The sequence below is a fragment of the Coregonus lavaretus genome (assembly GCF_964263955.1).
Source record: "Coregonus lavaretus genome assembly, chromosome: 7".
In the NCBI taxonomy this organism is placed as follows: Eukaryota; Metazoa; Chordata; class Actinopteri; order Salmoniformes; family Salmonidae; genus Coregonus; species Coregonus lavaretus.
The window spans coordinates 24,575,521-24,602,650 of record NC_139994.1 but is presented as its reverse complement, the minus strand read 5'-3'; the positions used below and the strand labels follow the sequence as shown (position 1 = coordinate 24,602,650).

General features: G+C 42.3%; 1 protein-coding gene across 1 annotated transcript; it reads left to right on the top strand.

Moving 5' to 3' along the window:
- Window positions 1–1,877: 1,877 nt before the first annotated feature.
- Window positions 1,878–26,400, top strand: LOC311132784 (vacuolar protein sorting-associated protein 45-like). The gene is made up of 15 exons (XM_084166107.1): window positions 1,878–2,146; window positions 2,584–2,718; window positions 3,510–3,570; window positions 4,374–4,453; window positions 4,755–4,823; window positions 5,019–5,156; window positions 5,228–5,338; window positions 8,071–8,205; window positions 8,788–8,901; window positions 9,121–9,288; window positions 13,386–13,544; window positions 14,003–14,110; window positions 14,213–14,334; window positions 14,544–14,675; window positions 25,656–26,400. Exons 1-15 carry the CDS (start codon window positions 2,054–2,056, stop codon window positions 25,738–25,740), a joined length of 1,710 nt encoding a protein of 569 aa, XP_084022233.1. The 5' UTR covers window positions 1,878–2,053; the 3' UTR covers window positions 25,741–26,400.
- The last annotated feature ends 730 nt before the right edge of the window (window positions 26,401–27,130 follow it).

The window sequence follows — 27,130 nt, the reverse complement described above, 5'->3', positions numbered from 1 at the left end:
ACTGCTGTTTGTATCGACCGTAAGATAAGAGTCAGTAATGTATTAATGGCTAATGCTGCGCCCTTTCTCCCAATCACTGTATTGAAACAGTCTCAAGTGTAGTTAACGGTGAGGTGACAGTGAGAGGGCGATGTTACAGGTCCATGAAGAAAAATGAGGAGGCTCATCGGCTTCAGGTTTCTCAGATAAACAGTTCTCTAACATTATGATAAGATAGGTTAAGATAGATAAGTTTTCTTTTTGTTGTGTTTTGCTGCGGTTGCAGATTTAATAAGAATGATTCCACAAAGTTCCACTGTGGATCAGTTTGTTTCTCAGTCTGAGCTCTGATTTTGTATCATTAAACTTAATACACAATAATACATGGTTACTCTTATTTGTAATACTAACCAGGAGAAGGACGGCAGGCATAGTCGTGATCGTTTGTCACTGCAGGCAAAGCACCCTCTGTGCTGTCAGGCATCTCATGATCAGAATCATCCAGGACAGCAACACCAAGACGCTTTCTTGCTCGCTGGTAAACTGACTCCCGAGCTTGTGAGCCGCCTCCTATATGTGTGAAATTAACCATATGCTTGTCATGATACATTTTGGTAATCACTTTTCAGTCCCTAAAATGACAAAATGTAGCAGCTATATTGCATCAGGATTAAATTATTAAACATTTTGTACAAGTAATATATTATTGGATTACAGTAGTATTACGTTTAACGCTGTCTACCTATCCTTACCCCAATCATTCCAGTGGAATCTAGACGGCACTGATCCCTGTTTAATACGGATCCGTCCACTGGCCGATGTGTATCTATCCTCAGGGGGAAAGTGCTGACTGCAAACAAAGGTGCTCCCACGAAGAATCTTAAAACTTGGTCCCTCATCTCTCCTGATCGCCCTCACCCAACGGGCACGTATTTCTCCATCAACAGGGAAATCGTGAAAACTCAGATACGGGAATTTCTGTTTGTTGTTTGAACAAAATGGTACACTGCAATAGCATCTTCTCGAAGATTGTGCCATGCTTCGGTGTTGGATGGGATACTGTTGCGATACAGACACCGGGAGAAAAGAAACAGCTAAATTAACATTCAGCTTTGACCAGGAATCAATATTTATCTAGCTATCATGCACAACAGTATTTGAATAGGTGAGTTACTATACATTCATGAATAAACTAACTGCCTAACAAAGGGTTAGATAGCTAGCTAAGTAAACTTGTTACATTACAGCCAGGCAGCAATGTAACGCTACCTTTTAACGTTATCGGTATCTGGTACTAAGTTGTTGTTAGCTAACGTTAGCCCACTTTTAAGTAACTAAGGCAGTGAACAATTATGAATTAACAATAACGTTAGCAAGTTACAAACCATTGCATATACGTAAACATTATTACTCTTAACTTTACTAATTTAACTTAAACGTACCTTTTGGAATTTCTTCAAGTAGCTAGCTTGCTAGTTAGTGGTCAACAGTTGTATTTTCGTTGAGAAGTCTCAGGTTACGGGCGAACGGAAGTGAAGTTAACCTGCTACGCGGAAAGGCGGAAGTTAGATGACGTCATCGTGAAAAGGGCCTATTTTAAAGACTGTAATAAATTATATGCCTATTTGTACATCTCAATATTTAGCAATGTTTTCAGAAGTTGCTAAATACCAAGATATCTCTTTCATTTGAATGGTTTGCCCTTACCAAAAACGCGTCCTCGTCGTGAAACAATTAGCGGTGCATTGTGGGATATAACAAACACATGCTGACTTCGGATCAGTGAAATGCATGCTCAGTTAATGCCTTTGCCTGTGCTTTTGTTCTACAAACTGGTCCTGGATCAGTTACACTCTTCAGTAGACCAATTCTTCACCCGGAAATGTATCTCGAGGTTCATTTCGAAGCAGACAGCTGTAGCTGTAACCAACCTCAGCTGAAAATTTGTCAACAATAGTTTAATTTGACCAAACGAATTGAAGCGTTACCTAGTGTAAGAGACCTTTACCGAATATAATTCGGCCTTTGGGTATTTTTCAAGCTGCCATCATTAGCATTTTAGAACATTGTCAAAATGAATGTGACACTTGCTGTCAAGCAGTATATCTCCAAAATGATAGAAAACAGCGGACCAGGAATGAAGGTTCTGCTCATGGATAAAGAGACGGTAAGTAATGTAGCTAGAATGGTTACAATGTAGTGGTTCTAACGATGTACAGTGGTTACAATGTATCAGGTTACTTTAGTTGATATGCATTTTCTATCAGAGACAGACACATTGAAGGAAAATAACCTTGAATTATTCAACAATTCCTGAGAAATGTTAATAATATAGATAGGAGAACCAAGTTTTTGATAATGTCATACTGTCAGCAGCTACTTCCATTGGAAGATGCATAGGAAAAACAGAGGTGGATACAAAAATGTGGATAGGCCTGCATAATCTGGACTCAAGACCATATTCAGGACTGTAACCTTTCAGCTGTCACAAACAGTCACTGAAGGAAAATAATGAATCTCATTCATCTCTCAGCAAAATCTCTGGCTCATGTAGAAGGGAATTTACTGCATCACATGCCTATTTTTTTCTGTTTGTCTCATCAGACCAGCATCGTCAGTATGGTCTACACTCAATCTGAGATCCTACAGAAGGAGGTCTACCTGTTCGAAAGAATCGACTCACAGAATCGAGAGAACATGAAGCACCTCAAAGCCATCTGCTTCCTCAGGCCAACCAAGGTGCCCCAGTCACTGTATACACATTGTAGTCAGCCTTTGCTCTGCAAGTATGAAAAAAATGTATGCACTCACTAACTGTAAGTCGCTCTGGATAAAATCGTCTGCTAAATTACTCAAATGTAAAATTAAAGGTCCAATGCATCTGTTTTTATCTCCATATCAAATAATATCTGGGTAACAATTAAGTAACTTACTGTGATTGTTTTCAATGAAAATGGAAAAAAAATAATTTAAAAAAATAGCTTCTTACCATATTCTCAAGCAGGGCAATTTATCAAGCATGAATTTTGCTTGGACTGTCTCAGTGGTCTGAGTGGGGAGGGGAAAACTGAAAATGAGCTGTTATTGGCAGAGAGGTTTGGAACTTTCTTATTGGTCTATTAACTAATTTACTGTATGATGATGTCACCATGGAAGGCCAAAACTCCATCCCACCAAAACAGACGGGTGGTCTTTTCAAACAGCTCTTACACTAAATGGGATCAACATCTTTTTCACAATTTCACAGTATTATTCCAACCTCATAGTGTGGAAACACAGGAAAATCATGTTTTTGACTGCACTGGGACTTTAAGACTTTGTATTCTACACACTCTGTATCTACTGGATTGTGTCCATCCACAACTGTATGAATGCATATTTCAACTGCTTCATTGTACCTATACCGAATGTACACTGTGCATATTGCATTGCATCCATACACTATGCACTATTTGGAGGCAAAGGACTTTAGTCGTGCTCAGTTTTGGATTTGTATGACACCCCTGACTTTCTCTCTGCCCTCTTTATAGGAGAATGTGGAAAATCTGATACAGGAGCTCCGGCGACCCAAGTACAGTGTCTACTTCATCTGTAAGGACTTCTGCACTCTTGTTCAAATCATATGGTTCACTGTTCTGATTCTTGTGCATGTTTTTAGATAGATCAAATACAGATAACAAGGACTAAGATGTTATGTCCCTGGATTGTTTATATGGTTTAGACCTATAGACTCAAAATTGATTGCCCATGCATCAACAGTGAATTTTGACAACTCAGCAATTTCATGGTGACGGCAGTTGCCCATACAGAAAAAGTATATATTGACACATATTTTAACTACATGTATGTAAATTACAGATATCTAAATATTTAAATATTATATTATATTATAAACCACAATTGAGTTGTGTTATAACAGGGGGTGGCAAACACTTTTTCACACAGGGCCATGTAGCTTTGGATTTTGTTTTCCCTTAATAATAACAACCTTCATTTCAAAACTGCATTTTGTGTTTACTTGTGTTATCTGTGACTAATATTTACATTTGTTTGATGATCTGAAACATTTAAGTGTGACAAACATGCAAACAAATAACAAATCAGAAATCAGGAAGGGGGCAAACACTTTTTCACACCACTGTACATTAGAGTGTCTAGTTTGAGAAACAGACGCCTCACAGGTCCTCAACTGGCAGCTTCATTAAATATTACCCGCAAAACACCAGTCTAAACATCAACAGTGAAGCGGCGACTCCAGGATGCTGACCTTTTAGGCAGAGTTGCAAAGAAAAAGCCAAATCTCAGACTGGCCAATAAAAAGAACAGATTAAGATGGGCAGCCTGAAAAATGGCTTTTTCTGTATGGGTGACATCCTCCTCATAATCCTTTCTAGACTTCAGCAACGTCATCAGTAAGAGTGAGATAAAAGCCCTGGCCGAGGCAGATGAACAGGAGGTGGTCGCAGAAGTGCAGGTAAGTTAACACTAAGGGCAGTACTATAGGACAGGATCCATCAGTTAGGTACCCGACATTTCTTTAGTTTTCTTTTGTACTATTCTGGGCTTTTCTTTTTATTGTTTTTTGGTAGAATTATGATCTATAGGTTTTTCCTACTAGTCCTAAATCAAAATGTATCATTTATATTTCTAGTTATAACTACTTTACAGTACATGTGGTATTGTAATAGACAGGTAATAGTATACATGAGTATGTGATATCCTTTGACATTTAAACTGGAAACTAATAACTCAATTTCTCTCTCATATGACTGCAGGAGTTCTATGGAGACTTCATTGCTGTGAACCCACACCTTTTCTCCCTAAACCTCAGTGGTGTGGCAAAGGTAAGACATGCAAATATGCCATGACGCTTTGGATATGTGACAATTTATAAAGTGGTTCATTATTCATCTGCATTGATTTTAGATTAACGTTTTATATTTGTCTCTGCATATGTCATACTCCCTCTGTATTTTGGATCTATTTATAGAGTGCATTCATATCTCATACTGTGTGTGTGTGTGGTGTGTGTATTGCAGGGTCGTAGCTGGGAGCCGACTCTCTTGCCACGTACCACCCAGGGTCTGACCTCGGTGCTGCTGGCCCTGAAGAAATGTCCCATGATCCGCTACCAGCTGTCCTCAGACATGGCCAAGCGACTGGGAGAGAGCGTGAAGGTATTAATATCACATGCACACCTATCACACGCACACACACGCGCAATCTCACTACCCATCTCCTCCCCCAGCAAATCATCACCAAGGAGTATGAGCTGTTTGACTTCAGGAAGACAGAGGTGCCTCCTCTCCTGCTCATCTTGGACCGCAGCGATGACGCCATCACCCCACTACTCAACCAGGTCAGAACTAAGAGTCAGGGTGATGACGCCATTATCCCACTACTCAACCAGGTCAGAACTAAGAGTCAGGGTGATGACGCCATCATCCCACTACTCAACCAGGTCAGAACTAAGAGTCAGGGTGATGACACCATCACCCCACTACTCAACCAGGTCAGAACTAAGAGTCAGGGTGATGCTCCAAAACTAAGTGAAACTAAGTGTTATCTGAATTTATTTTTGGGAACTATTAGTCAGAAAATGGGGTGGTGCACAATTGGCCCAGCTACGTCCAGGGTAGGGGAGGGAATGGCCGGCAGGGATGTAGCTCAGTTGGTAGTGCATGGCGTTTGTAACGCCAGGGTTGTGGGTTCGATTCCCACGGGGGCCAGTATGAAAAAAATAAAATACAAATAATGTATGCACTCACTAACTGTAAGTCGCTCTGGATAAGAGCGTCTGCTAAATGACTAAAATCTAAAAAACATTTCTAAGATAATCTACCTAGATAATATATGTTTGGTATACATGTTTTCTAGCCTGGGACCAGACTGAGCATTTTATCAGTCGGGAACCCAGGCTACATTTCTACAAAAAGATAGGCAATGACCAGGTCATTATAGTCATACTACATACAGTGGCTTGCGAAATAATTCACTCCCTTTGGCATTTTTCCTATTTTGTTGCCGTATAACCTGGAATTAAAATGGAGTTTTGTATCATTTGATTTACACAACATGCCTACCACTTTGAAGATGCAAAATATTATTTTCTGGTGAAACAAACAAGAAATAAGACAAAAGAACTGAAAACTTGAGTGTGCATAACTATTCACCCCCCCCGAAAGTCAATACTTTGGAGAGCCACTTTTTGCAGCAATTACAGCTGCAAGTCTCATGGGGTATGTCTATATAAACTTGGCACATCTAGCCACTGGGATTTTTGCCCATTCTTCAAGGCAAAACTGCTCCAGCTCCTTCAAGTTGGATGGGTTCCGCTGGTGTACAGCAATCCTTAAGTCATACCACAGATTCTCAATTGAATTGAGGTCTGGGCTTTGACTAGGCCATTCCAAGACATTTAAATGTTTCCCCTTAAACCACTCGAGTGATGCTTTAGCAGTATGCTTAGGGTCATTGTCCTGCTGGAAGGTGAACCACCGTCCCAGTCTCAAATCTCTGGAAGACTGAAACAGGTTTCCCTCAAGAATTTCCCTGTATTTAGCGCCATCCATCATGCCTTCAATTCTGACCAGTTTCCCAGTCCCTGCCGATGAAAAACATCCCACAGCATGATGCTGCCACCACCATGCTTCACTGTGGGGATGGTGTTCTCGGGGTGATGAGAGGTGTTGGGTTTGCGCCAGACATAGCGTTTTCCTTGATGGCCAAAAAGCTCAATTTTAGTCTCATCTGACCAGAGTACCTTCTTCCATATGTTTGGGGAGTCTCCCACATGCCTTTTGGCGAACACCAAACTTGTTTGCTTATTTTTTTCTTTTAGCAATGGCTTTTTTCTGGCCACTCTTCCGTAAAGCCCAGCTCTGTGGAGTGCACGGCTTAAAGTGGTCCTTTGGACAGATACTCCAATCTCCGCTGTGGAGCTTTGCAGATCCTTCAGGGTTATCTTTGGTCTCTTTGTTGGCTCTCTGATTAATGCCCTCCTTGCCTGGTCCGTGAGTTTTGGTGGGTGGCCCTCTCTTGGCAGGTTTGTTGTGGTGCCATATTCATTCAATTTTTTAATAATAGATTTATTGGTGCTCTGTGGAATGTTCAAAGTTTCTGATATTTTTTTATAACCCAACCCTGATCTGTACTTCTTCCACAGCTTTGGCCCTGACCTGTTTGGAGAGCTCCTTGGTCTTCATGGTGCCGCTTGCTTGGTGGTGCCCCTTGCTTAGTGGTGTTGCAAACTCTGGGGCCTTTCAGAACAGGTGTATATATATACTTAGATCATGTGACAGATCATGTGACACTTAGATTGCACACAGGTGGACTTTATTTAACTAATTGTGTGACTTTTGAAGGTAATTGGTTGCACCAGATCTTATTTAGGGGCTTCATAGCAAAGGGGGTGAATACATATGCACGCACCAGTTTTCCGTTATTTATTTTTTAGTATTTTTTGAAACAAGTTATTTTTTTCATTTCACTTCACCAATTTGGACTATTTTTTGTATGTTCATTACATGAAATCCAAATAAAAATCAATTTAAATTACAGGTTGTAATGCAACAAAATAGGAAAACCGCCAAGGGGGATGAATACAAGGCACATACAGTATATTCACATCATTCTGATGTGTACTGCAGCCTCTGATCACTTGGGGGCAGCAGAGTCTTATACTTACATTTACCAAGCCTGCAACTTGCACTGTAAACTAGGTCATGTACTCAAGGCCCTTTGTGTCACAGGTACATTTGACATTTTAGTCATTTAGCAGACGCTCTTATCCAGAACGACTTACAGGAGCAATTAGGGTTAAGTGCCTTGCTCAAGGGCACATCGACAGATTTTTCACCTAGTCGGCTCGGGGATTAGAACCAGCGACCTTTCGGTTACTGGCACAACGCTCTTAACCACTAAGCTACCTGCCGCCCTAATGCACCAATCTTTAGCGCACATTAGACAAGCTAATGAATTGGTAAAAACCACATACACTCTTCATCGCTGAATGAAATTAGAGATGACCTTACCTTTATTTTGTAGGTTTAATTGTTTTGGTTTAATTGTTTGTTGCCGTGCTCCCTCTAGTGGACGTACCAGGCCATGGTGCACGAGCTGCTTGGCCTCAACAACAACCGCATTGACCTGTCCCGAGTCCCAGGGATCAGCAAGGACCTGAAGGAGGTGGTGCTGTCTGCAGAGAACGATGAGTTCTATGCCAATGTGAGTCCCAGTCTCTAGGCCTGGTTCCAATTCTGCACAAAAGTGCCCTTTGGCTTTGAAACGGTCCAATTGGGCCGGCTGGCATGTAGCCTAGAGAAGGGTTCCCCAAATGGCGACCCACGGGCCAAATTTTTTTTCTTAATGTTGGACATAAAAAACACTAGTATTTTAGCGGAAAGTGATTTTAATTTTGGAAATCTGTTCCAAAGTATTCCCATGCATAATAGAGAGATATGTGATCGTATACAACTGTAAGCAAGGCTTGAAATTATTATGTTTTAGTCAAATGTTATATCTATTTGGGCTTCTTGTGGTCAATTTGCAGTACACACATTTTTTTGAAATTATGTTCCGGCCCCCTGACCATCCACTCAAGAAAAACTCGGTTTGCGGCTTAATCGAGCTGATGATCCCTGGCCTAGAGGTTAGGACGGCTGGCCAGCAACCCTCTGTAAGAAGACTCTGAAGGAAAAAATCTGATGGAGTGTGTAGCGGCCGGTCAATGAGGGAAGGTTAAAGAATTCCAACAAGGCCAGACGTTGGCTGACAACTTCCAATTCACTCTCACATTCTCTTATTCAGAATCTATACCTGAACTTTGGAGAGATCGGCACAAACATCAAGAACCTGATGGAGGACTTTCAGAAGAAGAAGCCCAAGGAGCAACAGAAGCTGGAGTCCATCTCTGATATGAAGGTGAGAGCTGGGCACTGTTGTCCCACAGGAACTCAATTTCCCAGCATGTCCTGTAGGAGTTGCTCATTTAGGACCACTAACACATCTCAGCCTCATTGGTTAATAACCACTCGCAATTAGAGAAATGATCTCTTAATTCCAATAATGATACAAACTATAAATAATTGCTGCAAGTTTAAGACACTCTTTCTGTTTTCTTTTTTCTGTTTTTCTCTGCAGGCGTTTGTGGACAACTACCCCCAGTTCAAAAAGATGTCGGGCACAGTGTCGAAGCACGTGACTGTGGTGGGCGAGCTGTCTCGCCTGGTGAGCGAGAGGCACCTGATGGAGGTGTCAGAGGTGGAGCAGGAGCTGGCCTGCCAGAATGACCACTCAAGTGCATCACAGGTAAGACTCTGCTCTGGGGTTAAAGGGATACTTCAGGATTTTGGCAATGAGGTCCTTTATTTACTTCCCCAGAGTTATTTCTCTGTGTCCAGTATGAAGGAAGTTAGAGTTAGGTTTGCCAACCAATGCTAACTAGCGTTAGCGCAATGACTGGAAGTCTATGGGTATCTGCTAGCATGCAGAGACATAAAAATGGCATCCACAAGTTCATCTGACTCTGGTGAAGTGGATAAAGGGCCTCATTGACAAAATCCTGAAGTATCCCTTTAAGGCCAATTTTCACAATTCATACAGTAAAATTCAATTTGATTCAGGTATTGACCTTAATCACCATTTAGGAATTGTGGATTCGCCTTTTATTTCAAATTACAGTGCATTTGGAAAGTATTCAGAACCCTTGACTTTTTCCACATTTTGTTGCGTTACAGCCTTATTCTAAAATTGATTAAATCGTTTTTCCCCTCATCAATCTACACACAATACCCCATAATGACAAAGCAAAAACTGGTTTTTAGAAATGTTTGCAAATGTATTAAAAATAAAACACTGACATGACATTTCCATAAGTATTGAGACCCTTTACTCAGTACTTTGTTGAAGCACCTTTGGCAGCGATTACAGCCTCGAGTCTTCTTGGGTATGATGCTACAAGCTTGGCACACCTGTTTTTGGGGAGTTTCTCACATTCTTCTTTGTAGATCCTCTCAAGCTCTTTCAGGTTGGATGGGGAGCGTCGCTGCTCAGCTATTTTCAGGTCTATCCAGAGATGTTTGATCAGGTTCAAGTTCGGGCTCTGGCTGCGCCACTCAAGGACATTCAGAGACTTGTCCCAAAGTCACTCCTGCGTTGTCTTGGCTGTGTGCTTAGGGTTGTTGTTCTGTTGAAAGGTGAACCTTCGCCTCAGTCTGAGGTCCGTTCATCTTTCCCTCGATCCTGACTAGTTTCCCTGCCGCTGAAAAACATCTCCACAGCATGATGCTGCCACCACCATGCTTCACCGTAGAGATGGTGCCAGGATTCCTCCAGACGTGACGCTTGACATTCAGGCCAAAGAGTTCAATCTTGGTTTCATCAGACCAGGGAATCTTGTTTCTCATGGTCTGAGAGTCCTTTAGGTGCCTTTTGGCAAACTCCAAGCGGGCTGTCATGTGCCTTTTACTGAGGAGTGGCTTCCATCTGGCCACTCTACCATAAAGGCCTGATTGGTGGAGTGCTGCAGAGATGGTTGTCCTTCTGGATGGTTCTCCCATCTCCACTGAGGAACTCGTGAGCTCTATCAGAGTGACCATTGGGTTCTTGGTCACCTCCCTGACCAAGGCCCTTCTCCCCCGATTGCTCAGTTTGGCCGGGCGGCCAGCTCTATGAAGAGTCTTGGTGGTTCCAAACTTCTTCCATTTAAGAACGATGGAGGCCACTGTGTTCTTCGGGACCTTCAATGCCGCAGAAATGTTTTGGTACCCTTCCCCAAATCTGTGCCTCAACACAATCCTGTCTCGGAGCTCTACGGACAATTCCTTCGACCTCATGGCTTGGTTTTTGCTCTGACATGCACTGTCAACTATGGGACATTATATAGACAGGTGTGTGCCTTTCCAAATAATGTCCAATCAATTGAATTTACCACAGGTGGACTCCAATCAAGTTGTAGAAATATCTCAAGGATGATCAATGGAAACAGGATGCACCTGAGCTCAATTTTGAGTCTCATAGCAAAGGGTCTGACTACTTATGTAAATAAGGTATTTCTGTTTTTAATTTTTTATATATTTGCAAACATTTCTGAAAACCTGTTTTCGCTTTGTCATTATGGGGTATTGTGTGTAGATTGATGAGGGGGAAAAATCATTTAATCCATTTTAGCTGTAACGTAACAAAATGTGGAAAATGTGAAGGGGTCTGGAGACTTTCCGAATGCACTGTATTTTATTTTTCAATTTACCGGTAGGAAACACATTTCTATTATTACCAATAGAATTTCCTGAATTACCAATAGAATTTCCTGAATTGGCTGTTGAAATTAATCAACACTCCAACCCAGCTCTGTAGTGACTTGGTGCCTGAGACTGACTAGAATCACACTACTAGATACTGTATGTAGATGAAACACAAGTCAAATATGAACCAGGCAGAGGCTAGACATTGACCAGACACAGGCCTGAAATAGACATGACATGTGGTAGTCAGGTAGACAAAGAGCAGGCACAAGACAGAACTGCCCAATATGTACAGTGAGGGAAAAAAGTATTTGATCCCCTGCTGATTTTGTACGTTTGTCCACTGACAAAGAAATGATCAGTCTATAATTTTAATGGTAGGTTTATTTTAACAGTGAGAGACAGAATAACAACAAAAACATCCAGAAAAACGCATGTCAAAAATTTTATAAATTGGTTTGCATTTTAATGAGGGAAATAAGTATTTGACCCCCTCTCAATCAGAAAGATTTCTGGGTCCCAGGTGTCTTTTATACAGGTAACGAGCTGAAATTAGGAGCACACTCTTAAAGGGCGTGCTCCTAATCTCAGCTTGTTACCTGTATAAAAGACACCTGTCCACAGAAGCAATCAATCAATCAGATTCCAAACTCTCCACCATGGCCAAGACCAAAGAGCTCTCCAAGGATGTCAGGGACAAGATTGTAGACCTACACAAGGCTGGAATGGGCTTCAAGACCATCGCCAAGCAGCTTGGTGAGAAGGTGACAACAGTTGGTGCGATTATTCGCAAACGGAAGAAACACAAAATAACTGTCAATCTCCCTCGGCCTGGGGCTCCATGCAAGATCTCACCTCGTGGAGTTGCAATGATCATGAGAACAGTGAGGAATCAGCCCAGAACTACACGGGAGGATCTTGTCAATGATCTCAAGGCAGCTGGGACCATAGTCACCAAGAAAACAATTGGTAACACACTACGCCGTGAAGGACTGAAATCCTGCAGCGCCCGCAAGGTCCCCCTGCTCAAGAAAGCACATATACAGGGCCGTCTGAAGTTTGCCAATGAACATCTGAATTATTCAGAGGAGAACTGGGTGAAAGTGTTGTGGACAGATGAGACCAAAATCGAGCTCTTTGGTATCAACTCAACTCGCCGTGTTTGGAGAAGGAGGAATGCTGCCTATGACCCCAAGAACACCATCCCCACCGTCAAACATGGAGGTGGAAACATTATGCTTTGGGGGTGTTTTTCTGCTAAGGGGACAGGACAACTTCACCGCATCAAAGGGACGATGGACGGGGCCATGTACCGTCAAATCTTGGGTGAGAACCTCCTTCCCTCAGCCAGGGCATTGAAAATGGGTCGTGGATGGGTATTCTAGCATGACAATGACCCAAAACACACGGCCAAGGCAACAAAGGAGTGGCTCAAGAAGAAGCACATTAAGTTCCTGGAGTGGCCTAGCCAGTCTCCAGACCTTAATCCCATAGAAAATCTGTGGAGGGAGCTGAAGGTTCGAGTTGCCAAACGTCAGGCTCGAAACCTTAATGACTTGGAGAAGATCTGCAAAAAGGAGTGGAACAAAATCCCTCCTGAGATGTGTGCAAACCTGGTGGCCAACTACAAGAAACTTCTGACCTCTGTGATTGCCAACAAGGGTTTTGCCACCAAGTACTAAGTCATGTTTTGCAGAGGGGTCAAATACTTATTTCCCTCATTAAAATGCAAATCAATTTATAACATTTTTGACATGCGTTTTTCTGGATTTTGTTGTTGTTATTCTGTCTCTCACTGTTCAAATAAACCTACCATTAAAATTATAGACTGATCATGTCTTTGTCAGTGGGCAAACGTACAAATACTTTTTTCCCTCACTGTAAATGTAGTATCACTGTCAACAATGCTTTATTATACCATAACATCAATAGTTCACATAAAAGCATAAAAGAATACACACATTTTCTCTGTACTTTGTGTTGGTTGAGGAAGAATACAGCCCACTGCTGTATTGTATATTGACTTGGCCACTTATAATAATAGTGACTTTCAGAATTCACTAAAACACTGCACATAGAAATAATAGTGAAGTAGCATTGAAAAAGAAATAATTTAAGTCTGTATTAAAGGCTATGTAAAATGTACTCCCTGTTTTTCCGCAGAACGTGCGTCGGCTGCTGCAGAACCCGCGGGTGAGCGAGCTGGACGCGGTGCGCCTGGTGATGCTGTACGCACTGCGCTACGAGAGACACAGCAGCAGCATCCTGCCGGGCCTCATGGAGGAGCTCAACAGGAAGGGCGTGTCAGAGAGGCATCGCAGGGTAAGGGAACATTCTATACTTTACCACTACCTGGCCCTTGGCAATATGAGGACTGTACCACTACCTGGCCCTTGGCAATATGAGGACTGTACCACTACCTGGCCCTTGGCAATATGAGGACTGTACCACCACCTGGCCCTTGGCAATATGAGGACTGTATACTACCTGGCCTTTGGCAATATGAGGACTGTACCACTACCTGGCCCATGGCAATATGAGGACTGTACCACTACCTGGCCTTTGGCAATATGAGGACTGTATACTGTTGTTGTACTTATATTATGTGGAGGATGTTATTATTTTGGGATTTGTCAATGCCTCTGTGAGGATAAATAAATATACGTTCAACTCAACAATGTACATACAGTATGCTTGATGTATCTGTCTCACCAATCTAGACCAGGTTTGAAGAATCAACGTATGCCTTTATCCTGTTTAACCGGCATATTTTACCTCAGATGGTAACGTCCATGGTGGAGTATGGAGGGAAGAGGGTGAGAGGAAGTGACCTCATCAACCCCCAAGATGCAGTCGCCATCACCAAACAGTTCTTCAAGGGGCTGAAGGTACACCATTCTCTCCACAATTTAGACAGATACTCGCTGGAGTGTCCATCTCAACCAGATTCTAATAAAACACCTTTGTTTTGTGTGCATGCGTGTCTCCAGGGAGTTGAGAATGTGTACACGCAGCATGCACCGTTACTGCAGGAGACCTTGGACCAGCTGATCAAGGGGCGGCTGAAGGACAGTCAGTTCCCCTACTTAGGACCCAGCTCCCTTAGAGATAGGTAGGGTGATGCACACACACACTTAAAGACACAACCTCAGACCCTACACCTGTATAGCCAAACACACACACTACTACACAATGTTACTGATACGTAAAAACACATATTCTGTGTGTATGAGTACACATAGGCCTACAGTTCATCACCATTATTGGATTACCCTAACCAGATGCTAGCCTATCAGTGATAACCATGTATTTCCTCTTCAGGCCGCAGGATATCATAGTCTTCGTCATCGGAGGGGCCACCTATGAGGAGGCGCTAGCAATCTACAACCTGAACCGCAGCATGCCTGGGGTTCGGATCGTACTGGGCGGCACCACCATCCACAACACCAAGAGGTCAGAATCATCAACCGCTCCTCGTGACCTATTCGCCTCAGTCAAATTACATCCAGACATAGCCATTAGACATCCATTATTTGATACCAGGTCAACACATATGATAAAAATGGCTTAACCCCCTAGAGTCAATGTTCCCGCCCGTGGAAATCTAATTAGCATAAACCCCTGTCAAAATCCGTATTTTTAAGATAGAGATATCTGTGTTTTGCATGGGCTGCGTCTCAATCCACTGCATCCGCCAATGGCGACCTTCCACATCTGCGGTGGAAGGTGGCCAAGCTACAGCTGTGTTTGTCAGACCATGAGACATCCCGAAAATCGGTCTTCTCACGAATACGTCTGTAGCGTCCGAACAGTTTGGCCTAACTAATATGACCACTCTATGGACAGATGAGACTCTCCCGAACATGATGGTGTTCTCCGTTTTCCTCTACGACCCCACAAGCGTCACGGGACTCGTCTGAAGTCGGTACAGCCAATCTGTTAACGTCTGTCTGTAGCATCCGAACAGTTTGGGCTACACACGAATATGACCCCTCTATGGAAAGGTGAAACTTTCATAAACAAGACTCATCTGATGGTAGCCCAGTACCAGTAAAACATTTTTATGGACGTATAAACTGAGTGTACAGAACATTAGGAACACCTTCCTAATATTGAGTTGCACCCCCTTTTGCCCTCAGAACAGCCTCAATTCGTCGGGGCATGGACTCTACAAGGTGTCAATTGTTCCACAGGGATGCTGGCCCATGTTGACTCTGCCAGTGCTTCCCACAGATGTGTCAAGTTGGCTGGATGTCCTTTGGGTGGTGGACCATTCTTGACACACACGGGAATCTGTCGAAAATGAAAAACCCAGTAGCGTTGCAGTTCTTGACACAAACCGGTGCGCCTGAAACCTAATGCCATACCCTGTTCAAAGGCACTTTAATCTTTTGTCTTGCCCATTCACCCTCTGAATGGCACACATACACAATCCATGTCTCTTAAAAATCCTTCTTTAACCTGTTTCCTCCCCTTCATCTACACTGATTGAAGTGGATTTAATAAGTGACATCAATAAGGGATCATAGCTTTCGCCTGGCTTCACCTGGTCAGTCTATCCTATTTGTAAGTCGCTCTGGATAAGAGCGTCTGCTAAATGACGTAAATGTAAATGTAAATATCATGGAAAGAGCAGGTGTTCATAATGTTTTTTACACTCAGTGTATATGGAAGTAGTTTAGTGCCAATTATTTTGTTAAATATGGGTAAAAAATATTTATAATAATTTCCTGATCTTTCTTATATGTCTCAGATATAGGACAGACAATTTAAAATAAACGTCCTTTTGATAAAACATTTTACTATATTTGTTCCGATGTATAAATCTGTTATTCAATGCGTTTCTATGGGCTAATAGCAGTAAGGCCAAAGTCAATGTTTCATCATATATATATATATATATATATATATATATATATATATATATATATATACCTAAAGGGGTCCTAAAATTCAAAATCAAATAGCTAAATTATCCTTGGTATGACCATCTTAAAACAATTCCATATTTTAGTTTAGTAGAATTGAGTCCGGATCTTTTAAGACTGAGGCCAAGATACAGTGTAGAGAGACAGTGACAGGACTAAGACCAGTTTACAGCAAATGTGATCTCCGCAAACATCAGGGAAATTGCCATTAAAGGTCAATTGTTGAGCGCAGGCTATTCATCTGTGTTTGATTAAATTCTAACCTTACTCTAGGTTGGGGAAACAACCGTGGCAAATTGTCAAGTGTTGTTTTGCAATCGGCTTAGACGGCCACAGGTGTTTGGAATCTTTGACTTGGTGGTCCTTATTTGTTTTTTGTTCAGCTTATCGCGCACACGCTCACTCACCAAAGCTCTCTCCCATTCTTTCCCATGCTTGCTATGATAAGGCCATTTCCGAGAGACAAATGTGAATGACATCATCGTTCATTAGTGGTCATTCTGTCAGTTTCATGCACATGTTAATATGACCGAGCTTCTCCAGGACATTTAGGCCTGGACACAGCCTACTGAAGCTCACAACATATCCATTTGTCTGGCATTACCAATGTTGCAACTGAGGACAGATGATTTTTACGCACTTCAGCACTCGGCAGTCCCGTTCTGTGAGCTTGTGTTGCCTACGACTTCGCGGCTGAGCCGTTGTTGCTCATAGACGTTTCCACTTCAAAATAACAGCATTTACAGTTGACCGGGGCAGCTCTAGCAGGGCAGAAATTTGACGAACTGACTTGTTGGAAAGGGGGCATCCTATGACAGTGCCACGTTTAAAGTCACTGAGCTCTTCAGTAAGGCCATTCTACTACCAATGTTTGTCTATGGAGATTGCATGGCTGTGTGCTCGATTTTATACACCTGTCAGCAACGGGTGTGGCTGAAATAGCCGAATCCACTAATTTGAAGGGGTGTCCACATACCTTTGTATGTACAGTGTAGGTTATAAGTAGGCCTTTTATAAAATAAATATTATTAGCCTATTGCTGTCATTTATTGGGTACTGTAGGCACTAGCCTTTCTTCGTAATTGCTGCAATATAGCCTGTTCAAAACTTTTTGTGAAGGTTTAAAACAGTTCATAAGTGTTTTGTTTCATTCTGTTGAGCCATTTTCTTTGGCCAAATTAAGTTCCAACTGTAATGTTGTGTTTGCCGTGATATAATATCCTGCTCATGCTTGACTTTTGATATTACCCTAATAAAGTTTAGAAACTTTTGTGAAGGTTTGGTGTGGTATGGCTATTAGCCTATTATACTGCAGGCCTATGATGTGAAGTCAGCGCTCCAACTGACTGACAGTTGAACTTGAGTTGAGGAAGAATGTTTTAGGCCTACCAGAGTTACTCCTATAATCTAACAATATAATGCTTATCTTTATTTAAAAATATTCTGATATAGCCTTTCTTGGTAATTAGGCCTGTGCATGCAAATAGGCCTGTGCATGCAATGCCCTGTTGCATTTCATTCTAAAATCTCTGACAGCTGAACTGTGAGGTGGACAATTATTGTTTTGGGAAAGTAAAATCCAAGAAAACAATAAGCTATAAAGTTTTGCATATGCTGTTTTTAATGACATGTAAATGTCGCTCATTTGGCCAATATCCCTGATTTATTGATAGCACTGGCTGCATGGGTGAACACACTAATGCAGGGATCATCAACTCGATTAAGACAAGGGCCAATTTTCTTGAGCGGATGGTCGGGAGGCCAGAACATAATTACAAATCATTTGTAGACTGCAAATTGACTGTTTTTACAGTCTATTATGTCCAACAATGAAAAAAAAAATATATATATATACAGTACCAGTCAAAAGTTTGGACACACCTACTCATTCAAGGGTTTTTCATCACCAGTGATGGCCGATGGGCTCGTGCCAATATCTCATGATAAGCTATTTTGAAAAACAGTGCTGTTCGCTCAAAAGTTGAGAGAAATTGTTTTAGCTTCTACAGACAGATTACTCTTCTATTTTCAGCAGTAGGCATTTGCTTTCCAAACGGTAGGCCTACGCTTTTCTCGCGCTTTACACTGGGCCCCGTGTAGCTCAGTTGGTAGAGCATGGCGTTTGCAACGCCAGGGTTGTGGGTTCGATTCCCACGGGGGGCCAGTATGAAAAAATAAAAACTAATTAATTCTAAATAAAAAGCTGAAATGTCTTGAGTCAATAAAGATTTAACCCCTTTGTTATGGCAAGCATAAAAAAGTTCAGGACAAAAAATTTGTTTAACAAGTCACATAAGTTGCATGGACTGATTTTTTTTTTTTGACTACCTCATCTCTATACCCCACACATACACTTATCTGCAAGGTCCCTCAGTCAGCAGTGAATTTCAAACACAGATTCAACCACAAAGACCAGGGAGGTTTTCCATTGGCTCGCAAAGAAGGGCACCTATTGGAAGATGGGTAAACATTTAAAAAAGCAGACATTGAATATCCCTTTGAGCATGTTGAAGTTACTAATTACACTTTGGATGGTGTATCAATATACCCAGTCACTACAAAGATACAGGTGTCCTTCCTAACTCAGTTGCCGGAGAGGCAGGAAACCACTCAGGGATTTCACCATGAAGCCAATGGTGACTTTAAAAAAGTTACAGAGTTTAATGGCTGTGATAGGAGAAAACTGAGGATGGATCAACAACATTTTAGTTACTCCACAATACTAACCTAATTGACGGAGTGAAAAGAAGGAAGCCTGTACAGAATAAAAAATATTCCAAAACATGCATCCTGTTTGCAACAAGGCACTAAAGTAAAACTGCAAAAAATGTGGCAAAGCAATTCACTTTTTGTCCTGAATACAAAGTTTTATATTTGGGGCAAATTCAATACAACACATTACTGAGTACCGCTCTCCATATTTTCAAGCATAGTGTTGGCTGCATCATGTTATGGGTATGCTTGTAATCGTCAAGGACCGGGGAATTTTTCAAGATAAAAAAACTAAACAGAATGGAGCTAATCACAGGCAAAATCCTAGAGTAAAACCTGGTTCAGTCTGCTTTCCACCAGACACTGGGAGATTAATTCACCTTTCAGCAGGACAATAACCTAAAACACAAGACCAAATCTACACTGGAGATGCATACCAAGACGACATTGATTGTCCCTGAGTGGCCGAGTTACAGTTTTGACTTAAATCATCTTGAAAGTCTATGGCAAGACCTGAAAATGGTTGTCTAGCAATGATCAACAACCAACTTGACAGAGCTTGAAGAATTTTGAAAAGAATAATGGGCAAATGTTTCACAATCCAGGTGTGGAAAGCTCTTAGAGACTTACCCAGAAAGACTCACATCTGTAATTGCTGCCAAAGGTGCTTCTACAAAGTATTGACTCAGGGGTGTGAATACTTATGTAAATGTAATATCTCTGTATTTCATTTTCAATACATTTGGAACATTAAGCTAGCCAAGACCAACAACACAAACAATCAGACTATACAGCTCCAAGTAGTGAGTGGAGTTACAAATGGACTATAACCTACTAAATAAGTTAAATGTCTTACCTGTGATTAAATGTTTTCCACACACATAGCTACGTGTAGCCTACTTAGACAACAGGTCCCCACATTTCTCACGCCGAATAGCCTGAAGCCACTGTGCGCTTCTCTCAGGCTCTATTTCCCTACGTGGGAGCTGGTGATGGGAAGTTCGGCTCTTTTCTGAGAGCCGGCTCTTTTGACTCGGCTCCCAAAGAAGAGCCGGCTCTTTCGACTCCCGAACGGCTCTTTATTTAGGATCTTTTGTAGCCTATATTTTACCTTAACTTTGAAAAAAAATCATGGTTTATGTGTTGAAAACCCTTTTGCTTTCAGTGTTTTTATGAGAGACCTTATAATGCCTAATTCTGTGCATTTATTCTGTGACAAAACCACTCTTACATTTGTTTATTTCAATTAAACTTTTTTATTGCACAAATTAACAATAAACTTCAAACAAATCCACAGAACAGAATCAAAACCAGAACCAAACTCCAGCAAACAGCATTAGTCCTCAGGGCAGGTTGGCATTCAGGAAGATCAGATGCCTCAGCTTGGATGGGCTGATACGATTTCGCCTCTCCGTGAGTATCTGCCCTGTTTTGGAGAAGATTCTCTCAGAAAAACTCCACAACAGCCTTCACCTTATCCACGGTTGTTTTGATCACCTTCAGAGCATCTCTAACCACCAGGTTTAGTGTATGCGCCAGACATGGGTGATGGGTCCACTTCAAAACTTTTATGGCTTTGGTGATGTTTGCAGCATTATCACTCACACAGCACACCACTTTGTCCTCTACTTGCCACTCTTTTGCCACTCTTAGTAGCTCCACTGCCAAGTTTTCTGCAGTGTGTCTGTCGGTGAACTCGAAGCAGTCCAGAAGGCAAGATGTCATCTTGTAATCTTCAATAAAGTGGCAAGTGACAGACATGAAAGAGCAGGTTGTTCTGGAGGTCCAGCAGTCAGTTGTCAGGCAAACTGATGGAGCTTTTGTCACCCTTTCTTGCCATAATGCACGTTCTGTGTCATATAGTTTTGGGATCATTGTTTGGGAAAGTGTTTTTCTACTGGGTAGAGTGTATGTGGGATTTAGGGCTTTGACAAAGTTTTTCATTCCTTTGTCCTCCACAATGGAAAAGGGTTGAAAATCAGAAGCTACCATTTTAGCCAACTCATCATCAATACTGTGCTGTTTGGCTGGGGTCATCAGTTTAGGTAAAAACTGACTTATTTTGCTTTGAGTTGCAGTAGGAGAGGTTATACTTGCACGCATGGGGATGGCAGTAGACGTTACAGCAGCTGTTGTTCTGGTATGAGACACACCAGGATCAGTAGATGGTGAGCTGGCTTGCCCTCTCTCCTCTAACTGCACTGTAGGATGGACAGTTCTTGTATGTCTATGCAGGTTTGTGGTGGAACCTGCTCTTATAGTGACCTTCGTTTTGCAGTGAAGGCACTCTGCTTTCTTGTTCCCAATATCTTTAAACTGCAGCCAGATGCTGCTTCGCTTTCTAGTGTCACTCATAGTTAAACGACACGACAATGCAAGACGCACACACGCTCCTCAGTCCGCTCTGTCTCTCTCTTCACTTGCAGTGGAGTCAAGTGGTGTGTCTGCCCCGCCCCCTCTCTGTTTACACATCCTTAATTCTCACGTGAATGCCGCATGCTGGTCGCCATGCTGGCCAATCATAACAGACCTCTGTGAAAGTGAAACCTAAGCAGCGAATGGGCAAAAAACTGGGAGCCGGCTCTCACTCGATGCGAGCCGGCTCTTCTGATTCACTACAAAGAGCCGGCTCTCAGAGCCGATGCTTGTGCGCATGACCCATCACTAGTGGGAGCATTGCGAACCGTAGGTCGGGATTTCTGAGCTGGTTACATGTACATTGAACAACACAGCAGCTTTTTTTAAAACATATTTTGTTATTTCTGTTTAACAAAAAATCGACAACGAGGTTGGAAAATAATGTTTGCTTTCCCTAATTTGTGGGCGTGGTCGAGGGGAATTCCTTCTTATGATGTGAATATCGACTCTCAGTGTTCTGTTCTGTACATACAGTGTAGGCCACATTTGTATTACATTTTTCTGAAATGACTTCACTAATGTTAGTGAAGTCGACTAAAGAGTAATTCAGCTTGCATACCTTCCTCTTTTGAACCTTAGTTGTTCTTTGTGTTGATTTGTGTTGTGTGAAGATGAAAAAGCAATTCTTGCTTGACTCCCTCTCTCTCCCTCTCTGTCTCTCTCTGTCTATTTCTCTCTTTCTGTCTGTTTGCTGAATGAAGATTCTCTCTCTCAGCCTCTCCCCCTCTCCCTTCACCTCTCCTGCAACATGATCTCTCTCTTTCCCTCTATCTCTCTTTCTTTCTTTATCTCTCTGTCTGACTGACTGTGTTGGCTGAATAAATAATTGTTTCTTTCTATCTATCTATCTTTCTCTCTCTCAGGCTGAGCTGAATAGAACATTGTGTGATTACATAACACAGGAGATGGTGCTCAGGAGATGCGTCAGCGCTCTTTTTGTGATGCCCCTTCTGACACTCCTGTGTGGGATCACCCCTCTTCTCTTTAATCACGGGGTCTGGACACACACACACCCACACACACACACACAGATGTCAAACCATACATTTCTCTCCCGGTTATATGACAACTTAGTGCTCCTCGTCAATGTTTTATGAAATTACAACCTGAGCAGGCTGAGATTGACCAGGTCTTACATGAGAAGTGATTTAGCCAAGAGAGACCAACGGTCCCTGTTTGCAGTGCTGTTACATCACCCGGGTTGCTAAGCAGCACCTACAGTGCACAAAGTATTCAGACCCCTGGACTTTTTCCACATTTTGTTACGTTACAGCCTTATTCTAAAATTGATTAAATAAACAAAAATCTTCATCAATCTACACACAATACCCCATAATGACAAAGTTAAAACAGGTTTTCAGAAATGTTTGCAAATATATAAAAAATTAAAAACAGAAATACCTTATTTACATAAGTATTCAGACCCTTTGCTATGAGATTCGAAATTGAGCTCAGGTGCATCCTGTTTCCATTGATCATCCTTGAGATGTTTCTACAACTTGATTGGAGTCCACCTGTGGTAAATTCAATTGTTTGGACATGATTTGGAAAGGCACACACCTGTCTATATAAAGTCCCACAGTTGACAGTGCATGTTAGAGCAAAAACCAAGGCTTGAGGTCGAAGGAATTGTCCATGGAGCTCTGAGACAGGATTGTGTCGAGGCACAGATCTGGGGAAGGGTACCAAAAAATGTCTGCAGCATTGAATGTCCCCAAGAACAGTGGCCTCCATCATTCTTAAATGGAAGACGTTTGGAACCACCAAGACTCTTCCTAGAGCTGGCCACCCGGCCAAACTGAGCAATCGGCGGAGAAGGGCCTTGGTCAGCGAGGTTACCAAGAACCTGATGGTCACTCTGACAGAGCTCCAGAGTTCCTTTGTGGAGATGGGAGAACCTTCCAGAAGGACAACCATCTCTGCAGCACTCCACCAATCAGGCCTTTATGGTAGAGTGGCCAGACGGAAGCCACTCCTCAGTAAAAGGCACATGACAGCCCACTTGGAGTTTGCCAAAAGGCACCTAAAGACTCTCAGACCATGAGAAACAAGATTCTCTGATCTGATGAAACCAAGATTGAACTCTTTGGCTTGAATGCCAAGCGTCACGTTTGGAGGAAACCTGGCATGTTTGGAGGAAACCTACGGTGAAGCATGGTTGTGGCAGCATCATGCTGTGGGGATGTTTTTCAGCGGCAGGGACTGGGAGACTAGTCATGATCGAGAGAAAGATGAACGGAGCAAAGTATAGAGAGTTCCTTGATGAAAACCTGCTCCAGAGCGCTCAGGACCTCAGACTGGGGCGAAGGTTCACCTCCAACAGGACAACGACCCTAAGCACACAGCCAAGACAACACAGGAGTGACTTCGGGACAAGTCTCTGAATGTCCTTGAGTGGCCCAGCCAGAGCCCAGACTTGAACCCGATCACTGCCAAAGGTGCTTCAACAAAGTACTGAGTAAAGGGTCAGAATACTTATGTAAATGTGATATTTCAGTCGTTTTTTTTTGTTGTGCAAAAATGTCTAAAAACCTGTTTTTGCTTTATCATTATGGGGTATTTTGTGTAGATTGCTGAGGGGAAAAATCAATTTAATCCATTTTAGAATAAGGCTGTAACGTTACAAAATGTGAAAAAGGTCAAGGGTTCTGAATACTTTCCGAATGCGCTGTATGTGCTGAGTGATGATGCTCCTTGGCCACGTCTTTGACATTTATAGTGGAGCGCTTGCTGATGCAACTCAGATGAAGTGTCTCTCGCACTGGGTTCTGTAACACCATCTTACACTTTCTACCTCTGGGAATTGAACTTGCAACCGTCTTCTCTGGTCCTGAGGCGTTTCATGTTGTACTGCAGCACTCACTGTTGTGCTGTTAAAGGTAATGGGTGCACCTGTGTTGTGAGGTTTATTTTTAAGCATGCCGTTGCTGTCCCATGCTAGTGAAATGCTGATTCTCGCTATATGTGAGTTGTTTACATTTTAGTGTCTTGATGTTGTGTCTGTCACAAGCAGGCTTGTTTATATAAGCTGATGTTGACATGCTCATTTTTCAGTTCTATGGTGCTAGCTGTATTTTCATTGTTAAGTTTTCCAAGATTCAAAATTCTGCCAGTTTATAGTTTAGCTCTTAGGGCAGATTCTAGGTATCCTAGATAGATGCCATCTAGATGCCATCTCCTGCCGATGTGACATTGAGTAAGGCACTTAACCCATAGGTTGAAGAGGGGGTCAGGGCAAGGTGTTGCCCTCCTGCCTGGCTGACCCTGGCTTCCAACTCTTCTGGGTGTTTGTCTGTTGCTTGGGAGGTTGGGTTAAAGCGAAAAAAGCTTGATCTGAAAATAACTATGCACATTGAAGTACTTTTCTTCTTCTAACATCTACTTGCACATGATTTAGCCACACAAAGACACAGTAAACCCCCTTGGGGGATTTGTCCAGGCCACCCTGTACTGCTGTGTGCTGCCTCAGTGGGCCAAAAGCTGGAGATATATGCCTACCAATGATGTACCACTACCATTGTCACCGCAGGGGTTGGTATCTCCCTTTGAAACCAGGATTGGTATTGAACTCTAATATGGCTGATTGAATGAGACCCTATCAGGGCAGCTTTGTTTCGCAAAGCAATTTATGACCTGAGGGTTGTAGGTTCAATACCATGTTGCTCTCTTGTGCCTTTTGAACTTTAACCTCAGGATTATTATAATACATTTTTTTTTTGTGTAGTTGGGTGGATAGTAGGCTATCTGACCTAGGACCTAGACCATGTGTTTAATCACTCATTGATATAGGCTAGTCACCCAGAGCAGGCTGCGTGAATGGAAACCCTCTAAAAACAGATGAGCATGAACATCGGCAAATGTCACACTGGTATCGCTGATATATCACTACAATACTTTGTAATTACTGCTCTATCAAAAGTCAAAATGACGTTCTTTCCTTGGCAGAGGACTGTAAGAGAGACAAGACGGCTGCTCTTTAGAACCTTGCCTTTCAGAGTGAAAGGAAGCCTAAATGTCTCTCATGTCGTTTGCAATGACACCTTGAAATGTCTTTGCTTGATCAACTAACAGAAATAGGTATTTTGACATTTCTCTAGTGGGTCTCTTTTATTTTTCTATGTCTCAGCCCTATCCTTGCTTTATAGACCGGAACCCTAGTGACATACACTGACACAATTATTGTGTAGGGGTGTGTGTATATCATAGAGCTGGGACTGAGGTAATCGTGTCTGTCACGTGGGCTTCTGTTTTCAGATGAAAATGTATTTTGTGAGTCACAGAGATGTTGATGTACCGGTAGTACTGCTCATGCTTCTCTCAGCTCGTGAGGAACTAACGGAATGATATGATGTCCCTTTTCTGCCCTCTCTCACAGCTTCCTGGAGGAAGTGACATTGACGGCGGGTGCAGGCCAGGCCGAGAGGGTGCAGAGGGCGGGTGGTCATCCCAACAGACGCTGAATGTTTGTTGTCACACACACACACCACAGACTCTCACTATACCTTGTGTCCGTTCCTTATTGGTATCAGTAGCACATGCTTTAATTCATGGATGCGTCCCTAAAAACATTCCGGTGCTCTCAGCTGTCACCACCACACAGCTGGACTCTTTATCGACCCCTTAAAAACTTGTTGTAACTGGGTCAATTGACTCCATACAAATGAATATGTAACCCAATTAGACAGCCAGGTTACCTAACCCTGGGCACCAAAGCAATCTGTTCCCCACTTAACTAGGTTACCCAGTGATTGATTTGTGACTGAACGGAGCACAACACTCTCAATGTTAGTGTCCAACATTTGAACCTATTGCAACGTCACATTTCCCCTTAAATTGAATTAAGTGGAAAACTCCAGTCTGCTCTTATATTAGACCCTTATTTAATTCCTGAAAACAGAGGTGGCACAAAGACTTTTGAGTCTTGTTTATCTTAAAAGTTAATATATGGTCCCAAAAATGCAAAACATTTCTCTCTAAGATTACATTATGTACAGTGTATGTTTTTCTTCCTTGCCTATGTACATTTCCCATTGCTATATACATGTCGTCCAAACCTACTGAATTTGAAATGACTGTGAATATTGTAAGGAAAATACCAATAAAGAGTGAAATGTTTTGTGTCCCTCGTTTATCTTTGGGATTGTATACATGTCCTGTTATGGGGTAATCGATTTTCTTTCCCATCACCCATTTCTTGTGGCAGTTGATTGTGGCACTGTTTTGATTTCATTCATGCGTAGTGTTATTGTGCACAACTTTCCCCCTTAGATCAATAATGATAACATAATCCTGTTCTCCCATCCAATTCCATTATGCTAAGTCACACTCTGAATATCTTTGACAAATGCCCCTCTGTTGTACTTTTCATTTGTACGGTATTTCCTGCACCATGTTTCCGCTATAACATGAAAGTACAGTTTGTAAACTTTATCTACTGTTGGCTGTGTTTGGTCTTTGATTGTGGGCTAGTGTGATTGCTCTGGTTCAACTCTGTGATTTCATGTTTGGTTAAGGAATTGAATGCAGAGGATATACATCCAAGGTGGAGTCTTTGGGTTTCCCCCCTCACACAACAAACAACCAAACAACCCAAATGTTTGGCAGCCCATGTTTGGCAGTTGATTCTTTGCCAAGTGCCTACCCCACTGCCAGCTACATGTGCCACAGATATTCAGCCTGCCTCCCTATAAAACCTCTCCATACCCCCCATCGCCACCCCCAAATCAGATCCTCTAATCATCCACAACAACAACCAGCATTGCTTGGGTTATGTTCATAAGGAATACAACAGAAAGTGTTTTCAACGGGGAACGGAAATTAGCGTTTCTTATTGTACTCTCCCGCTTTAAA